Consider the following 18,573-nt stretch of genomic DNA (forward strand, 5'->3'; position numbering starts at 1 on the left):
AATAATGTTGTATACGACAAGAAGAGGCATGTTATTCAAGTTACTCAACTTTTGAACCATAAATTGTAGGGACTTACTTGTTTTCATCCCCTGAAAGCTCTCCATTGTGCTGTTCTAATGATGCTATCCATGCCTTTGCAGCTCTTACAGAACATTTTCTAGTGGGCCTGGAGCTTGGCTAACTTTCCGGAGTCTTTAAAGATGAAATCCACACTAGTAACTCTGATATTTATCCATTTATAATCAATCTCTTGATCGTTCTGGCAGCTAGCAGGGTTAGCCTGCCATCATATTGTCTGTATCTCAGAATGAAGAAAACCATGTTTAGAGCTTAACTGTGCCCCACAGGATTGACGTTTTACAAGCTTTTTAAGACAAAAAGTCCAGACGAGACACAGTGAGCTCAGAGAGTTAAAACACTTTTATTGTTTGGTCTTACAGTGTGTATACACATTTTTACCTTCATTGCATACTGATTCAATTTTCTAACCAAATTGGTTGACAAATTTTGATTTGGACCTTATTAATTGATAAATGTTGATTTTTGGTGGCATCTATGGCATATCAATTGCCTTCAAGAGTCATTGCATTCTACAGTTTTATCACCTGCTTCAAGTAAGAGATGTGAATACTCCCTCAATCACCATCCCAAGCATAGAAAAAACAAAATTTCAGATAATACTGAATCAATGCTCTTTCTCCTCCCTGCAGATTGAAAATAAAAAAAGTCTGTTTATGTTGAAGGGCAGCCTTTGTCTTAAATGAAAAAGTTTTTGATCCACAAACTTAAAGGGTCCATGTGAGCCAAACTCATATGAAAAACCTTTGCTTTTGCTCTTTTCTTTTAGCAAAGCATTGTTAGTGTGTGCTACATGTATGGATCAAGTTATTAGAGTTGGCGTGTCACTTAAAGGTGTAAAATCAAACAGAGGTAATATTTTTAACAATGAACAGCACACATCTTTCAGTGGTGGGCCCATATAAATCTTTGTATGCTATAAAATAAATACAAACATGCCAGATGAAACATGAGATCAAGCTGGAGCATTTCTGTCATTAAACATATAAAAAGTTAACTTGGCTGGTAGACAAGGCTAAATCATTCCACACTTGAACTCGTTTAAACATGAAGTACAGTCATCCTCTGTTATTTCCTGATTGGACGGTGTTCATGACATTTACGGTAAACTAAGATGAACTTGGGCCCCTTAACCACATGTTGACAGAACAGTGTGTGAGTAGAAACCTTATCTTCTCTGCTGCTGACTCACATCATTATAACAGGAATAATCAGAGGCTGAAACCTCTGTAGCCTTTACAATTTACAGTAACATTTAATGACCTTCAGATTCATCATATAAAGACTATTAAATGAGCTGTTTATTGCTTTATTATCTGTACACAGTATGTGTAAAACATAGTTGGATCAGTACAGTACTCAAGCCAGTTCTCAGTACAGAAGTCCTTGAAACAAAGCTACACAACATACTAGTATACAGTACAGTAAATATTGCTTAATAGTGTCAAGGCTGTTGATCATAACAGGATCCTTGGACAGACATTTTCACAGTACAGAAGGAGAGATTTCTCTCCAACATTTCCTTCGGGTCAGCGTAGCTGCAGGAAGACTTTGCTGTGAAGATTTTGTTCTGAAGTCGGTGGCGAAGAAGAAGATGACAGGTTGTGGGGGAAACCGATGTAGTGGTCATGAAAATAGGTGGTCACAGCCAGAGGGGGGCCCAGCAGCAGGCACAACCACACTAAACCATTGCCATAGTTTCCTTCAAAATAGTTTCTGAGGAATACTGCGACCAGAAGCTAGAAAGAGAAGGCAAAGTGTAAGTCAAAGATATGATTTAACCCAGACCTTTGTCAGTCTTACAGTCAAAGCAATCATTTTTCCCTTCAGGTGACAAGTTTTTATTTAAAGGATCATGAACTAATATGATTAAATCTCTTTCCACCCAACCAACATTACTGACAGATTGGTGCAGCATAGGGACTCAAAGATACTGCATTGTATCATTTCATATCTGTTGTCTGGGGACCCAGTCAAAAGGTCACACAGGGCTTTAAATGAAACACAAACAGTAAATGATCTTCTCACCTCAAATATCATCATGAGGAAGATCCACAGGCGACAGCTCTGCAGGGGTAGAGCGATCATACACTGTAGAGGAAAGGACAAACACGAGGCAGTAAGTTATTGTTTTATTGACTTTTTGTGTTGGCATCCTCTAAGACTGATTGGAGAAAAAATTCTTTATACACCTTTTTACTGTTAATTCTAATTATGTATTCTCAAGAGGAAATAAAAGAAATTATATAGAATCCCTGAGATTCAGAGGGGAAGGGAATCTAAAGAAAATATACTTTCAAGTCTGATCTAGCTCTTTTCTCTATTGTGCTTTAGAACAAAGGAAAATTTGAGTATGCCAGATGGACAAAAGTTTTAAATTTTTCACACCTATGTTATAAGATGAAATCACAGCAACTAAAAAAATTGCCATTTCACACACTGAAGGGGGAAAAGTAGAAATGTATATTTAAAAAAAATTCCCCTGCCAAAACTGAAAAAGTTGGCAAACCTTTATTACATAAGGTCAAATTTGAATAATCTTTTATCTTAACAGATTATTTTTGGTATTGTTTTTTTTTTTTTTTTGCCTCCAGCTGAGGAGAATCAGGAGAGAGAGCTGGGTGAAGACATGCACCAAACAGCGCTGAGAACAGGAATCGATCATGACCAGTGCATTGAGGACTATAGCCTCTGTCCAGGGGGTCCAGTTTGACTGAGTATGGTTTGGTATGGTTCGGTACACTTAACAGACAGGTACAGACACCTGTACCCTCACTTGGTGGGCGGGCTGTAAAGGCTATGAATGTGAAGTCACATGCAGCGCGAGTCTGCTGGTCCAGCCGCTGAGTTATAGAAAGGATGGGAGATGGAAATCAGTAGGGAATAAGCAGTAAACAGCTTTATTTCAGCTGAAAGTGCTTTAAAAACAAACAAACAAAAAAAAACTACATTTTAATTATATTAACCATGGTCAGTACAGACCCTCAGCTAATGGAATACGTGTACAGAAATGTTTTAAGTTATAACAATACGTTAATATGCAAATATATCTAGTCTGTAACCGTTTCTATGACATAATACAAAAGCTTAGAGCTGTATCATGAGAATGATGCCCAAATCACCTTTTTACACAAGTATAAAAAGATTACTTAAACCCTTCCACCTGGTAATAATTTTACCAACTATTTTGCAGTTTCAGAAACTAAGCACAACAAAAAACATAGTTGCAGGCTAAACCTTGTTTTCCCGCCTTTTCTAATGGCTTAATCACACTGTTGTTTCAAGGTGAGATATTTACACCACTGTGATGCTTCAGTCTCAGTATGAATGTTATGAAAGCAAAAAGTAATGATGGAGTAATCCCAACTCTGTGCTGGCATCATAGTAACACAGGTTTGCATAGACGAGATGGGAAAGACGGGATTGGTGGAGCCAGCAGTGGTACATGTGTCCATGTCTGATTGTATGTTTATGTGGGACCATTACTGCTGTGACAATACTATGGTTTTACAGTATGCACTGCTGCGATATGGTGCTGGTGCAGAAATGCACTATGAAAATGGCTGGTTTCAGTCTGGGAGCCATGCATGAATATTACAGAAGCTAGAAATGTGAGCTTCACCCGAAAGGAAATCATAAAACTGTGGAGTATTTTTTTTATGTTTTATGCTTTTACTTTAGCTTTTACATTTCATCATTTAAATACACTTTATTCTACTTAAGTGAAATATGCAAATTTAGTGTGAGTGTGCATATGTATGTGTGGATGAGAGTGTATGTCTGTATGAGTAATTTTGTGTTCTCTGATTTTGGTTTTAAGCTGTTGTGTATACAGTGTGTGTTATATGGTTTGCAATAACAAAGAAAAAACAAAACAATAAAAATATTTGAAAAAAAAAAAGAAAATGTCTTATCATCTCAGCTACAAGGTAATTTGTATGAATTTCTTCATGTACGGTCTGTCTTTACCTCAGAAAGAGCTGCAGACATCAGAAAGACCGATAGCTCCGCCCGGGAGGGGGACACATTATTTTCCAACATCTTTGTGTACACGTGTCTTCAAAAGAGTGATGGCACAGGGAAAACACATACAAGAAATAAAAACTAAAGTCAGAGGAAATGACTTAATTGTCTAGTAACCTGAGTCAAACCAATGGTCTGTTTTAGCCCTTTCAAAGTAAATTACCTGTGACACCATTTCTGAAAAGGAATGCTCCAATTCTCCCAGAACAAGATCAGAGTTGTTGCATTCCTGAAAATGAAATAAAGAAAATGAGATCAGTGCTGGATGACAAAAAAGGAAACATAACATGTATAAATTGAACAGTGCAACTGACCACCAGTCTCCATAAAAGTGACGATCCCCAAAACGCAGCAGTTCTGCACAAAAGTTCAGGTAGGAGTGACTCAAAAAGAAGAAGAGGAGCCAGAGGAAATGGGTTGGTGCCTGGTAAAGGAAAACATTAGCAGTAGTACTCTCTGTATGTCTAAAATTGTGCTATTTAATTCAGTGTATGAATTTGTATCTAGCTTAAATGCTTAAGGCATACTCGTGATTCTTATCATTGTCCCTCATCATCACCATCTGGGACTACTTTCTCAGCAGAGATTACGTCTGGCTGCATGATTGTACACTGACATCTTACATTGGCTCAGTGCTTTATAGTTCTGGGAAATCACGATTGCATATCTGAAGTCAACAGATCAAAATGTTATGAATATCCATTAAATATTACTCACCACCAGTCCCACCAAATGCTCCACTTTCATAGGGATGTCCATACTCTAAGCATAAGAATTTAAGAAGTCACATCACTGTGTTTGGTTAAATAATCACAATTTTAAGGGATTTTGTTTTACTCACAGGGAAGGAGTTTTCAGATCTCTGGAAGATGGGCTCAATCCACTGAGAGTAAAAAAAGTCTCAGTTATAGAATTCATGAAAATTTAAATTCACATTCTAATGCATTCAGAAAAAAAGAGTAATAACCTTGGCCCCCTAGCATTTAGTGAAACACAACCCCAATTCCAAAAAAGTTGGGGCGGATTTTAAACTATAAATAAAACAAATTGTGATGATTTTCAAATCTCATAAACCCACATTTTATTATCTCCACCAAGGAGGTTATGTGATCAGGTGGGTTTGTTCATTTGTTTGTGTGTTTGTTAGCAACATGACTAAAAAAGTCATGGACGGGTTTTCATTACATTTTCAGGAAATGCCAGAAATGGCATAAGAAAGATCTGATTAGATTTTGGGACTGATCTGGATCACCGTCTGGATCCAGGATTTATTTAAAGGATTCTGTACTATTGGGAGATAGGGCTAATGGCAAAGGTCTGCGCTGTTACCACTTCACACCAGGAGATGGCGGACATGAGTAACTTATTCAATGTTTTGGAGTTTATAGAGTTTGAAAGACACACGCCCGGTCGAGGAGACGAGTCGGAGCGTAACAGAGAGAAAGACAGCGAATTGTAGCGAGAATACTCACAATGCTGGGAGGAGTAGAGGAATATTCACCCTCTGCCATGACTTCCACACAGAGCTAAGCCAATGCTTTGCCTCACCGTGTCTCCACCCCACGGGGGAGGGAGTGATCTTCGAATTAGATTTTGGGATCGATCTGGATCACCGTCTGGATCCAAGAATGTTTTTAAAGGATTCTTCACTACTGGGAGATAGGGCTGATGGCGGAGGTCTGCGCTCTATGAGTGCTTTTCTAGTTTACTATAGAACATATACAACATATCAGATGTTGAAACTGAGACATTCTACCATTTTATGAAAAACGTGCTTATTTTGAGTTTAATGGCAGAAACACATCTCAGAAAAGGAGGGCAGGGCCATGTTTACCATTCTGTAGCATCCCCTCTTTTAACAACTGTTTTTAAATGTCCGGGGAGTGAGGACATCTGTTGCTTGCATTTTGGGAGAGAAATGTTGTCCCATTCTTGTCCAGTGGAGGATTCTAGCCGCTCAATTGTTCTGGGTCTTCTTTGCAGGAATTTTCATTTTATGATGCTCCAAGTATTTTCTATGGGTGACAGGTCTGGACTGCCGGCAGGCCAGTTCAGCACCTGGACTCTTCTACTGTGAAGCTATGCTGCTGCATTGGATGCGGTATGTGGTTTGGCATTGTCTTGCTGCAAATAGCCCAGGCCTTCCTTGAAGGAGAGGTTGTCTGAATAGGAGAATATGTTGCTCTAAAACCTCTATCTACTTTTCAGCATTGATAGTACCTTTCCAGATGTGTAAGCTGTCCTCACCATGGGCACTAATGTAACCCCATACCAGAGATGCAGGATTTTAAACCATGCACTGACAACAACCTGGATGGTTCCTACCCTCTTTGGTCCATAGAACACAGCATCTATGGTTTCCAAAAGGAATTTCAGATTGTATCAATCTGACCACAGAACAGTATTCCATTTTTCCTCTGTCTATTTTGAATGAGCTTTGGCCCAGAGAAGACGGCAGTGTTGCTGTATCAATTTCACAAAAGGCTTCTTCTTTGCATGATCCAGCTTTGACTTGCATTTGAGGATGGCACTGTGAACTGTGTTGACAGACAACAATTTCTGGGGGTGTTCCTGAGCCCATGCAGTGATTTCTACTAAAGAATCATGCCTGTTTTTAATGCAATGCCCCCCGAGGACTTGAAGATCATGAGCATCCAATACTGTCCCTTGTGCACAGAAGTTTCTCGAGATTCTCTGAATCTTTGACATTATGTGCTGAAGATGGTGGGATGCTCAAAGTCATCTGCATTTTTCATTGAGTAACCTTTTTCTGAAATTGTTCCACAATTTTTGGAAGTAGTTTTTTGCATATTGGTGAACCTCTGCCTATCTTTACTCCTGACAGACTCTGCCTCTCTTAAATGCTCCTTTTATACCCTGTCATGTTACTGACATGTTGCCATTCAACTTAATAAGTTAGAGGTGTTTTTTTCATTAGTACCACATACTGTTCCAGCCTTTTTTTGTCCTGCCCCTACTTTTTTGAGATGTGTTGCTGCCAATAAGTTCAAAAGGGGGTAATATTTTTCATGGTTTCAGGTAAAACATCTCAATTTCAACATCTGATATGTTGTTTATGATCTATTTTGGATAAAATATGGGTTTATGAGATTTGCAAATCACTGCATTCTGTTTTTAATTTACATTTACACAGTGTCCCAACTTTCTTGGAAATGGGTTTGTACTTATTTTATAATGACAACAACATAAACACGCTAAATTTTTACAAGTGCCATCATGTCACTGCCTTGGTAAAGGTTGATAGCATGCTGAGAATAGCTATTTAGCACAAAAATTAGAAAACTGTTCTGTTTGTTCCAATGTACAGTACAATGCACAAATAACTTGAACTAGCTGCTTTACCTGCTGCACAATTCCAACCATTATCTGGATGACAATCACCTGAAGGAATAAAATGTAAAAAATAAAGACCCTGTAAGGGTATTTTAACTGGCCATGAAATGAAATAAAATAAATACAGATGTGTTTGACGACCTTCTGAGGTAATAAGATCATAACTGTTACTATGAATGCATGGGCATGGAGATGGTAGGAGTTATATATGAAGACTGATCACAAGACATAAATGCCACTATATCCTCCTGCTTGTTAAAGGTTTCATGAATATTTCTGATGCACATTCACAGATCAGCTTACCCTGTGTCACAGGTAAAATACACTAAGAAAATACACTAAGAGAGCTGGCAGGAACATTTCCAGGCAAAGTCAAAGTGACATATTTGGCTGTTTGCATTCACACATGCAGCACATTCAAAAAACTTCAGGAAGTTTTGCATGAGAGCACCAAAAGATGCAAATGAAAACACTGGCTGTCACAACAAGTAGGGTTAAGGGTCTTTTTTTGTTACACATTTAAGCACAAGCCAAAATAATCAGAAACTGAAAGTTCCTCATAAGAGCTTTACAAAGCTTTAAACCTACCGTCCATCTGTGCACTAATAACCTAGTCAGGGATTAGAGCTAGCCACATTCAGGGCATCTCACAGAGGCTCTGCTTCCCCTGTCCTCTTGAGAGGCTCTCTTTCAGAATTTCCTCTGCTTTTTCACTTTCCCTTGTTTGTGGTGACAATTGGGAGTAACCAGCTATGGTAGCTAGGGATGCACAGACTGCGTTGGATTCAGTTTTAGAGGCTGTTCTTATAGTGAGCCTTAGATCTAAATGGGTTAAATGAATCAAAAGTTAACTGATAAATGAAGGAACTGTTGAGCTCACCATCTCCAGCAGCCTGTGCAGCACCTTATTGATGCGGACTTTGGGAGTACGTGGGAAATCTCTCTGGTAACACAGAGTGGGCGCAAGGAGGAAATAATACAGATCTGGTGAAATAAAGAAAATGTATCATCATAGGCAAAAGTAAGATTCAAGTTTAATCTTGTAAATAAAAAACACACTTTAACCTTTAATAGTGAGATGTTCATTGTGAGATTCCTGTAGAGCAGAAACATTCCTGTCTGTTTCTGAAATAACATACAAAGAATTAGCTGTAGTGTTAGTCTATCCTTTTCTGAAAATACATCAGTGTTTAGTGTTGAAAAAATACCTGCATGTGTTAAATGAGCCTGTCGATACCAGCGATTAGTTTCCTGGTATGAATAAAGCTTCATCCCCAGAGCACTATAGACCCAAAGAGAGAGGAAGGCTCCACCTAGTGGACAAAACCCCCCACAAACTTATTGCATCAGTTTTACACTAGCATAACCATTGAGCCACATTTATAAGCTTTAAAATGAACTCAATCTGTTCAAAAGCTTAATGAACCTGTATTTGATAACTGGAAAGGTTAATGTGGTTTTAAATTCTACCGGCATGTGTTAAAAGGACATTTTTGGATTACCATGCAACTGTGTTTAAGTCTATGTTTCCAAGGACAGATATTCATGGTATTAAACTATGAGTAAAGCAAACTAAACAAGAGATTTTCCATTTGTATAGTCTTGTATAAAAATAAACCAGACTGAACTATTTCAATGTTATCCACAAGCCGTTGCTTTTTCATCATATAGATACATAGTAACTAATACCTGTTGATATTGTTGGCTCATGTATAATGACTGCAGCAGGAAACAACATGAGCAAGCCCAGATTTATGAGATGTAAATGGTGAGCCTTGGTGAGAAGCAGCAAGCCCTGACAGATAGAAATAAAAAAAAGCCAACCACTTGCTTAGAATAAGATTTTACTCTACTAAAATCTCTGCTGATGATTCTTTAAACTGTTCCAAAAAAGTTACAAAATGTGGATTGCAATTGTGGCATAGGGGTTGATGCTTATTCCAAATCAGAGCAGCTTTGAAGAACAAAAGAGAGAAAAGGAAAAAACCTATCTTACTTTCTCCTGAGACCTCTCGAGGAGCAAGGCTGTAATAGCAAACATGTTGGCAGCTATAAAAAAAAGACATGACAAGCAGGCTAAGTGTGCTGTGTTTGCAGTCAAATACCATCAAAGAGATTACTTTAAAGGAGTGAAAATGTTTAACAAAGCCTTCTCAGGTTTCAAAAGGGCCTGACAAGGCTAGTAGCTCATTAAGAAGCTTAAAGATTATTTTCTAAAAACTGACCACTATAAAAATACATGAAAGCATTTTCTTCTTCAAATCAATCGCAGTCTCTGATTTCTCTGACGCTTAGCTACAAAACACTATCACTGCTCACAGACATACTAGGACTAATACAAAACAAAAGCTTGCACATATTTAAAAAAAAAAAACATACTTTTGTCTTCTTAATTACTTTTGTATTTAATGTTTAATTCCTGTACAATGAGAGCAAAGCTAACCGGAGTCAAATCACTTTCTGTGTAATCACACTTGGCCAGTAAAGCTGAGTCTGATTCGGGTTGTATCCAAAAGAGTTTCTCACCCAGTATGAGGTTGACTGATGGCCAGTTGCAGTTATCTTCAATAAGATGCTCCAAAACTTTCTTTACATCTATTAGAAATCCATGTCTGTTAGGAGAGAAAATATAACTGACTCTGTAAAAACAACTATGAGCATTTTTTCCAAACATGTGGTTCCACCATAGCATTATTTATGATTTAACTACAGGACAAAACATGCTGATCAAGTTTATCTATCATCAACACCTTAGATTAGTTTGTCAGCATCAAGCATTTCTGAATTTGCAGCAAAAGAATGACAGCTCATTGGGATGTGTTAAGCTTACAAAAATAAACTCAAAAAGAAACGTATCAAACAGCACAAATCTTATCATGTTCACAATTATTTCAGAAATGGAAGAATATATTTCTTAAAATTATGATACACAAAACAATTAATAGAGGATGTTCATTAGATGTTCATGCATGAGTGGAGCTTCATTTAAACTCACTGTATAAAATTCTCCAAGAACAAATGAGCATGAGTCAGTACCTGAAAATAAAAAAAGACACCATGACACAACAAAGCAGTTAATATATCACAACTCCTAAAAACAAAAAAGTTAAAAATTTAAGAGAAAGTGAGGAGGAAACTGACCAGCAGAATAATGATCCAGTTGAGGATGCCTCTGTATTTAGTGAAGCTGCTGTTGGAGCTCAGCAAAGAATCTTGGACACGGTGACAACTGGACACAAAGATGTTTTTTAGTCTTTATCATTGGTAAGGATTATTTTTTTATCATTATCAAATTAAATGTATGTATGTATGTATATTGTGATAGTCTTACAGCTGTCTCCGAGTCTTGAAAAGATATGTCCCACTAAACAAGTCATTAAAATATAGCAGGACTATAATCTTAAAAGGTTAGCCTCATTTTTTCGCTATCAGTTGCCCGGATAGTTAGTTGCTATTCTGAACTTATTTTTGCTGAAAATGTGTAAAATAAATTACAGAAAAACTGGAATATGTTTGCAGAGAGTTTGACTGACAGTTTTGAGTGTGTCAATAAACGTGTGTGTGTGTATGGTGAATTACAGGGTTGTTTGAAAATACTTCAATCTTCCAATGAGAGTCCAGGAAGTATCTGACAAGACTTTATCATCAGTAAGTAATGGTGGCAGTAGAGAAAGCTTACCAAAGCAGAGATGCATAAGGATGTTCTTGCTCATTGTCTGGATCTGAGGCAGGAACCGGTGCAGTGTCATAGAGACTCCCAATGCTCTCCTCAGGCAATGAAGGAGAGCAGACAGAGGAGAACCTCTTTCTTATTACAGCCATCTGTGAAGTTTAAAAAGAGTTCAGCTCCTTTTGGGAAAAAAAAGACAGTCTAATCATGTACTTGAACACCACATGCGCTGCCTTACCATGCTGCAAAAATGAGATACTAAGACAGTAGCACTCTCTTTACCTGAGAAACCTTCTTCTAATCTTCATCTGCTAATTTTATGTTCAAATGTGTATGTGCTATGGAGGTACATTTTACATTTAGGCTAAAAAGGGGAAACAACAAACCATTGGTGGTAAAAATGTCCTTGAATAGCACAAACAGCCTATATCGTTCCTGAAATGCTGGGTCATGGTGTCTGGGACCATGAGCAGAGCAGGAGCTACCTACATGCAGGCTGCATATATAAAGCAAGACATACAGTAGTTGGTTTCTAAGAATTTCATCAAGCAAATTGGTTGACTATTGTTAGTTTTTCGTTGACTGCCTTATTTTTAGAGGTATAAATCTTAGGAGACATGATTTCACTTGTACTTGAAATTTTAGTGGGGTAATTCGTCATCCTTGCAATCCAATAAAATACTTTTATCTAAAAATTATCCTGTAAAGGTCTAGTATCTTCAGGCACACAACACGGCCCATCTATTAAAACTAACTGGTTAATGCCTGTTGTGATATTCTACATTTTTTTTACTTGTCCGAAATATTCTACAGAAAAATAATCAAATTTTAGTATTTCATGTTAGATCACATGCCATGAATGAAAATGAAATTTACCGCACATCTGAATGCATCTCGCGCGGAGTGACCTTCAGTTTACCGAGACTAAACGCTTACCTTGTCGTCCCTCGCAGACTGCATCCTCCCTGAAAGGTCGACACATGCAGAATCCACATTCAAAGCCTATCAGTGTTTTCAGGACCTCCTGCCATGCTAAGCTATCTAGAGCCCTAATGATGAGCTGGACAGTCAAAGGGAAGCTCCTCGAAATTATGGGCTATGTCACCTCTAAGCATTCAAAATAAAAGCCTCGCGGGAAAAAATGTACGAACCAAAATAAATGTATCTCCTAGCCGACTACCAGCCCAGCCTACATGGCTACATGAAACATAAGGCAGCTGACAATCTTGGGCAGATCATTCATCGCTATACAGGCCATAGTACTAGACATTAAATGACAGTAATTCTTCTTAAGGGTATTTACAGTGCTTTGACTTTTATGACACTGAAGTCTAGATTATGGATTTCTAGCCCCATCAGATTCTTGATATGCAATGAAGACAGAATAATGGTTGCAAAGACTAACAGATCATCATGACAAAAACCTAAAGGAGTTTATAATTTGCATTCACCGATTTGTTTTTAATTTTTGTCACTCAAGGGACGGTTTAGGGCTAGTTTATTCAGGCGAGAATGGAAAACAATTCTAGGGCCTGAAAAAAAATAGAGAAAAGGGTATAGTTAAATGATGCAGTTTAAGAGGCAAATTGCAGTGCTGAAAATAAAGGGCAACAACTCGTTCAGTGCCAGACGTAAGAAAAGAAATAAAACCTTTTTGTATTCCCTTCTGAAGAAAATCAAGTGTCCTAAATATTCCCTTCTTTCAAGTTAATTTGCCATGAATGATCAGTGTTATCTTGACAAATTTGCTGCACCTCAGTGTTTCCACTTTGGTTTCATATTCCAAATAAATAATTTCATAACTAAACAAATTCTACTCCCGAAATTTATTTTTCTTAAAACTGTCTTATTTTTAAGTTTAAACTGTAATTTACCACAAATAAAATACAACAAAGTTTCTCAAACATATTTATTTAAAAAGCAATATCAACAAAATAATAATCTAATAGTCAATGCTACACCAACTTCATCATTCAAAACACGCTTTGTATCATTCTGAGGAAAAACTTCATTTCAGACACAGACCCTGGATTGGATGCTTGGCACACAGCTTATGTCCCCATAACTGCTGATATTATTTCAAGAAACACAATCAAAATAATCAAATCATTTTTCTTTTTTTGCCTCTGTCTCATAATAATGAGTGATTTTTTTCTCATAATAAACATTTCACCAAACTGTTCTTACAGCTGGCAGGTCAAATAATACCTCTAATAATAACTGGTTCAAATTCTCCACAGCTCAACAACCACTGAGTCTCTGACAGAAATGCATCAATATCTGAGGCTACTCTGAACAATAATTTGTAATAAGACCTGACATCGGTCTTAACGAGCCCTCAGCTGATAACAGCTGATGAAAGCTGTGTGAATGCAGGTCCTGTTCTGTTAGGAAGCGGCCTTAGTTGATAGTAAGCACATCACTCTGGATCTCATGACTCAGCTGAGTCTGCAGGTCACTCAGCTTCTTCTTGAGGACAGCCAGCGCTGACATGACGATGGTCTCTGGTCGCAAGGAGCCGCAGGACTCCACGTTATAGAAGAACCTGTAGGAGAAACATCACAGATGAATGGTTTGACTATAAGAACTGCTCAACTTCATCTGCTATAATTACACCCTCTTTTTCATTCTCATTATAGTTTTTAAATATGTACAAGAATGATCAGTCTGTTATCATACATGGTTGTTCCCGCAAACACCAAATATCATGTTAGTGTTATAATAGACCTGCCTGACTACAACTGTTTCAACTATCATTATCAGCCTTACATCTATTGTTATAATATGGTAAATCTATCATCTACTCAACTTCAACTGCTAAAATCATCAATATATTTCCTCTTGATTTAATCATACTTGCTAACGTCAGTATTAGAATGTTCACTCTATTATCAAACATGATTATTATTGCTAACACTACACATTGTTACCTTATTAATGGCACAGTAGCTACACAGAAGAAAACTAGATTGAGATTAATTGTTGCCAAGGCAACCATCATTGTACCTTATTCATTGTTGTTGCTCTGCTTCTTTGTCTTCGTCCTTCTCTCTCTTTCTGCCTCTCGCTCTATCCCCTCACACCCCAAACACAAATTTGGAAGATGGCTGCTCTTCATAAGTCTGGTTATGCTCGAGGTTTCTGCCTATTACAAAGCAATTTCTTTCTTGCCCCTGTAAAGTTTCTTATTGTTACTTAGTGTTGTTCTATTGCTGATTAATATCAGGTCCTTGTAAATAGCTTAACAGTATCATCAAGTTGCGCCCTCTTCATAGAAAAAAAAAACATTTAAGCATTTGTCCAAAAAGTTATTACATCATTCTATAACATTCATGCATCACAGTTCAACTTTATGAAGGAGAACTGGTTAAACACTTCTGAATATTTCTAATTATCTAGATAACCATAATAATAGTTATGAGGTGTTGTATTGTGATGTTGGTGGGGTATATTATGAACAAGACTCTGTTTAAGCGCACAACTTCAGTTTCCCTTAAGTTTTGTAGACATGATCTCAATTAGATTTAAAAGGACTATTGTTTATTTCTTTACTGTTTATAGTATTAAGGTTAGATAACTATCCATAGGAGAATTATTGATGTTTTGGAGGAAAGTACAAAAGACTACGTTTTGTTTTAGGGATTTTCCTGGAAAGATGCTCCCTCTGCACTTCTATAAATCTTTTCTGCTGCATATATTTAGCTTCAGTTACTTGAAACTTGTGGCAAGGCAGTCACTGGTTTATTTTCCATGTTTTTACTATTTTTTGTCCAACTTGTATTTGCAGAATGGACCTTTCTGTTAATACTGTGACCCTCAGGAAAGATACTGAGTAAAGATTCCCAGCAAGGTGTTTTCTTTCTTCACACCAACACTTTCTGTTGCTCTTTAGAGGGGATGAAATGAGCTGAACAAATGTTTAACAAAGACCATCTTTATCTCACACTTCAACCAAGAGACCTATGTGACTCTAAACATCAACTCAAGTTTAAAGAAGATTCCTTACTCACCGTTCTGGCTTTCCGTTAGGGTCATAGGGAGCCTGAACTTCATCCTCCTCAATCTCAGAGTATTCACTCTTAGGCCTGGAGTCAAAAGACACACATAAAGATGAGTCATGAGTCAAAAGTCAGTGTTTTAAAATCAACATTTGTTCTTTTGTTGTGTCATATTTTAAAGAGAACATACCACTCCTCTGGTCGTGGGTAGACTGTGTGTCTCAGTGCATTGTCAGGGTCGTATTCAAAAGAAACACCTGCTGTTGGGTTCCACTTGGCGTGCTCCTTACCAAAGCCTTTCTTAGCGTACGCCCTGAGCCGCAGTTCCTGACCTTTACGAAGCTTCACCAGTAAAATATCTGTGGTCAGTTAATGACAGGGAAGAGAGTACGAAAAAGTTTAATTGTAACGTAAAACTATGTACATTTTCATAAAGTGTTACAACTCCAGAGAGCTTTAAGCTTACCATCTTGTTCGACATAATCATTGGGATCGTTATCTCTACTCCTGGAAGTCACCTGGACAGCACAATGAAAACTGTGTGAACATATTCTACTTTACTCTCCTCTAAAAGCTCCAGTTAACAGAGAAAAAAATACTTACTGGGATGACTCTGGGGTTATTGGACAAAAGGTCTCGGGAGGTGACATGGCGTGTCTGGTCCTCAGTGCATCGAACATCCAGCGTCAACTCAACAGAACACTCTGGACAAAAATCATCGCAGGTACAGTCCTGCAAACAGAGACAGAAAAGAACGGCGTCTTTCCTTTGGTAAAATGAGGAACTTGTTCCCTCCATTAGTAATACACATTTTCTTTTGTGTGAAACTCAACTGTAATGAGCCAGAGCTCAGATAACACCAAAATAAGAAGGACAAGTCATTTCTGTGAAGGTATTTCCTCCTCATTTCACAGTGAGGGGTACCTGGTGGCATATTAGGGTGCATTTTGTGTCCACTATGGAAGGTATGGTTTAAAGAATATGACATGTCACACATCTCTCAGGAGAAGGAAAATCTTTCTTGATAATACAACTTCAGAGATAACTTTGACATGTCAAAGGCAACTTTTCTGCACTCTGCAGAATAAGAAAATGAAGATGAGTAAAAACCAATCTACATACTGTGAATGATATAAGATTAGACAAGAGAGAATAAAGGCCTTTATACTCTGTTTCAATGTGTCTTTATGAAACATTGTTAGAACCCAAGAAGACCCATGTGCAAAATCTGCAGATAATTTGAGATTAGAATGAAGATCATTTCAGTGTGCATTTTTTTGGTTACATGCAGTTTATTAATGGTTTATATGAAGTTGAACTGGGCTGCCTCAGTGATGACCGAAATAACATTATGCTTACCCTAGAATACTGCATTTTGTCCACAATGTCGTCACTTGTAAGAGGTATGAGACCTGGCAGAAAGGAAATACCAATATTAGTACAGCGGCCTAAGAAGAACACAATTTTGTGTTTTACTGCAATAAACTACTTCAAATTACTATCCTCAAGTTGAATTGCTCACTGTTGTGATGTGATACATACCTACTCTGTGTGCAATGAACTCATCGTGCAGTACTGATGAATTAGCATCGATCTGAATCCAGTCAATTGCTGAAAATAAAAAGATGCAAGTTTTAGTTACTTGATAAGCATTTTTGGTGCAATACATTGGGGAGGATGCATCACAGACTACATTCCCATGTTGCAGATGTAGTCATACAACCCTCTTCAGTTTTTTCCTCTTCATATTTAATGTCCACTTATCTTAACGTTACATGCTCAAGTAAGCTTTGCTGCTGCATAACAATGCCCAGTGCCCTTATCGTGGCTCATCCAAATTGAAATGCAGTGGTTATTAAGTCTTAACTCGCTTTTACTCCTGTCCTACAATGACAGACCAAAAACTTTGTTATTAAAATCCATGGTTTACGTTGGCCCCTTTAAGCTTTAATTTCATCTAATATTTTTCCTGTTAGGACTGTTCAAAAGTTCTATTAAAGCAAAAGTTTTGTAGAAACACAGTGGACAACTTGCTTCAATAAATCAGTTTCTATTACAAGATGACTGCTTGCAAACAAAACTGATAAAAATCTACTTTCCACTTGTATTCCCTTTGAAAGCATGTGGTTTATTCACTTCAAACCAAGTCATAAAAATGAAATAACACTTTTATGCACTTAGATTTGATACAATTGTGCTAGTGAATATGTTCACTACTCCTGGAATTTCATTCATTGGCAGAGCTGGGATTAGTTACTGCACAAGCGTAAAAGCTGGGGACCCATAATAGCAAAAATATCTCTACAAGCAACAAATTAACTCTGTCAAAGTGCAGATTTGACATCGAAATAAATACAGCCACCATTTCAATGTGATGTTATATTTACAGTAGAAGAATCCTTCTCTTAAAAGACAATGGTCTTTCATGAAGACAGGAAAATCAAAGATTGCCATTTAAAGTGAGAAAAAATGTATCCCTCCACAATAAGCTGATGCTGAGAAACAGTGCGGAATATGCCATGTTGCTGCACCAAGTCCCAAAATGAAAATAAGTCAATATGGGCCCAAAAGAGCCGGGAAAACAAAATGTTGTTTACCTATGGTTGCAACTTCTGACATGAAGACACGGCGGATAGAGTTTGCAACCCTAGACAGAAGAAAAGTGTTATTATGGAGGTCAATTAGGAGTGTACTGACAGAAAACAAATGCTGAGGAGGAAATTATGCTAAACTGAAGCGCATCTCTGCGATTTAAACACAAGTCTTACGCTATCTGCATTTCTCAAACACATTTTGTTACAATACGTTTGTTAAAAACAGCTTAACATAGTTCAATGAATGACTAATAACCAATAACATGAGTTTTATTGATAAAAGAATAATGGCTGCCTTCTGCTTCACGCTCTCTCTTGGAGTGGACTACAGAGTGAATATACTTACGCCAAATCTGTGTTTTCAATAACAAACTTGACATTTTCATCTGTCAGTTCTGTAATCTTCACCGTGGGCTGGTTAGCATACGGCATCTTGAAGCAAAATAATCTGAAAATACGCTGTAAAATCTTCCTCACGCGAACACTACCGCTTCTTCGGCTCGATGGCCTGTACTGAAATATTTACCGTCCGCTGATTGGCCAGGGCATAAACTCCGACATGATAATTGGTCTGTGTACCGTAGGGGGCGGGCAATTGTTTCATATCCGGGTCACGGACTCCGGGATGTTCCTTTTCAAAACAAAAGCCCTGACGCGAGGTATCATTTTGATATTAATATAAAATCCCATGCACACGAAAGCTTATAAACTTTCTGTTTACAGAAAATTAACATTATAGGTTTAAAAAACAGAAGAAACTTCCAGCATTAAGCTCTATCTGGAGCTATCTTTGACATCATTCCATTCCTTTATTGTGTACACTTTAATAAAGAAATGGTATATATTGACAACAAA

The 18,573-nt window shown here is 37.6% G+C and overlaps 2 protein-coding genes across 2 annotated transcripts; both read right to left on the minus strand.

Annotated features, from left to right (window-relative positions):
• Positions 1 to 1,389: 1,389 nt before the first annotated feature.
• LOC121515487 (diacylglycerol O-acyltransferase 1-like) lies at positions 1,390 to 12,109 on the minus strand. The gene is made up of 18 exons (XM_041796283.1): positions 12,063 to 12,109; positions 11,136 to 11,278; positions 10,598 to 10,685; positions 10,452 to 10,492; positions 9,983 to 10,068; positions 9,453 to 9,505; positions 9,146 to 9,251; positions 8,665 to 8,769; positions 8,522 to 8,581; positions 8,337 to 8,440; positions 7,466 to 7,504; positions 4,944 to 4,985; positions 4,820 to 4,864; positions 4,417 to 4,526; positions 4,266 to 4,331; positions 4,049 to 4,136; positions 2,108 to 2,170; positions 1,390 to 1,818 (listed from the first exon to the last, which is right to left on the minus strand). The coding sequence occupies exons 1-18, from the start codon at positions 12,084 to 12,086 to the stop codon at positions 1,609 to 1,611; spliced, it is 1,473 nt and encodes a 490-aa protein (XP_041652217.1). The 5' UTR covers positions 12,087 to 12,109; the 3' UTR covers positions 1,390 to 1,608.
• A 912-nt stretch (positions 12,110 to 13,021) lies between these two features.
• On the minus strand, positions 13,022 to 18,231 carry polr2c (RNA polymerase II subunit C). Its single transcript, XM_041794781.1, has 9 exons — positions 18,065 to 18,231; positions 17,722 to 17,771; positions 16,667 to 16,735; positions 16,484 to 16,536; positions 15,728 to 15,856; positions 15,591 to 15,642; positions 15,315 to 15,483; positions 15,137 to 15,211; positions 13,022 to 13,671 (listed from the first exon to the last, which is right to left on the minus strand). The coding sequence occupies exons 1-9, from the start codon at positions 18,148 to 18,150 to the stop codon at positions 13,527 to 13,529; spliced, it is 828 nt and encodes a 275-aa protein (XP_041650715.1). The 5' UTR covers positions 18,151 to 18,231; the 3' UTR covers positions 13,022 to 13,526.
• Between the last annotated feature and the right edge of the window lie 342 nt (positions 18,232 to 18,573).

The sequence above is a fragment of the Cheilinus undulatus genome, linkage group 9, assembly GCF_018320785.1.
Source record: "Cheilinus undulatus linkage group 9, ASM1832078v1, whole genome shotgun sequence".
Lineage (NCBI taxonomy): Eukaryota > Metazoa > Chordata > Actinopteri > Labriformes > Labridae > Cheilinus > Cheilinus undulatus.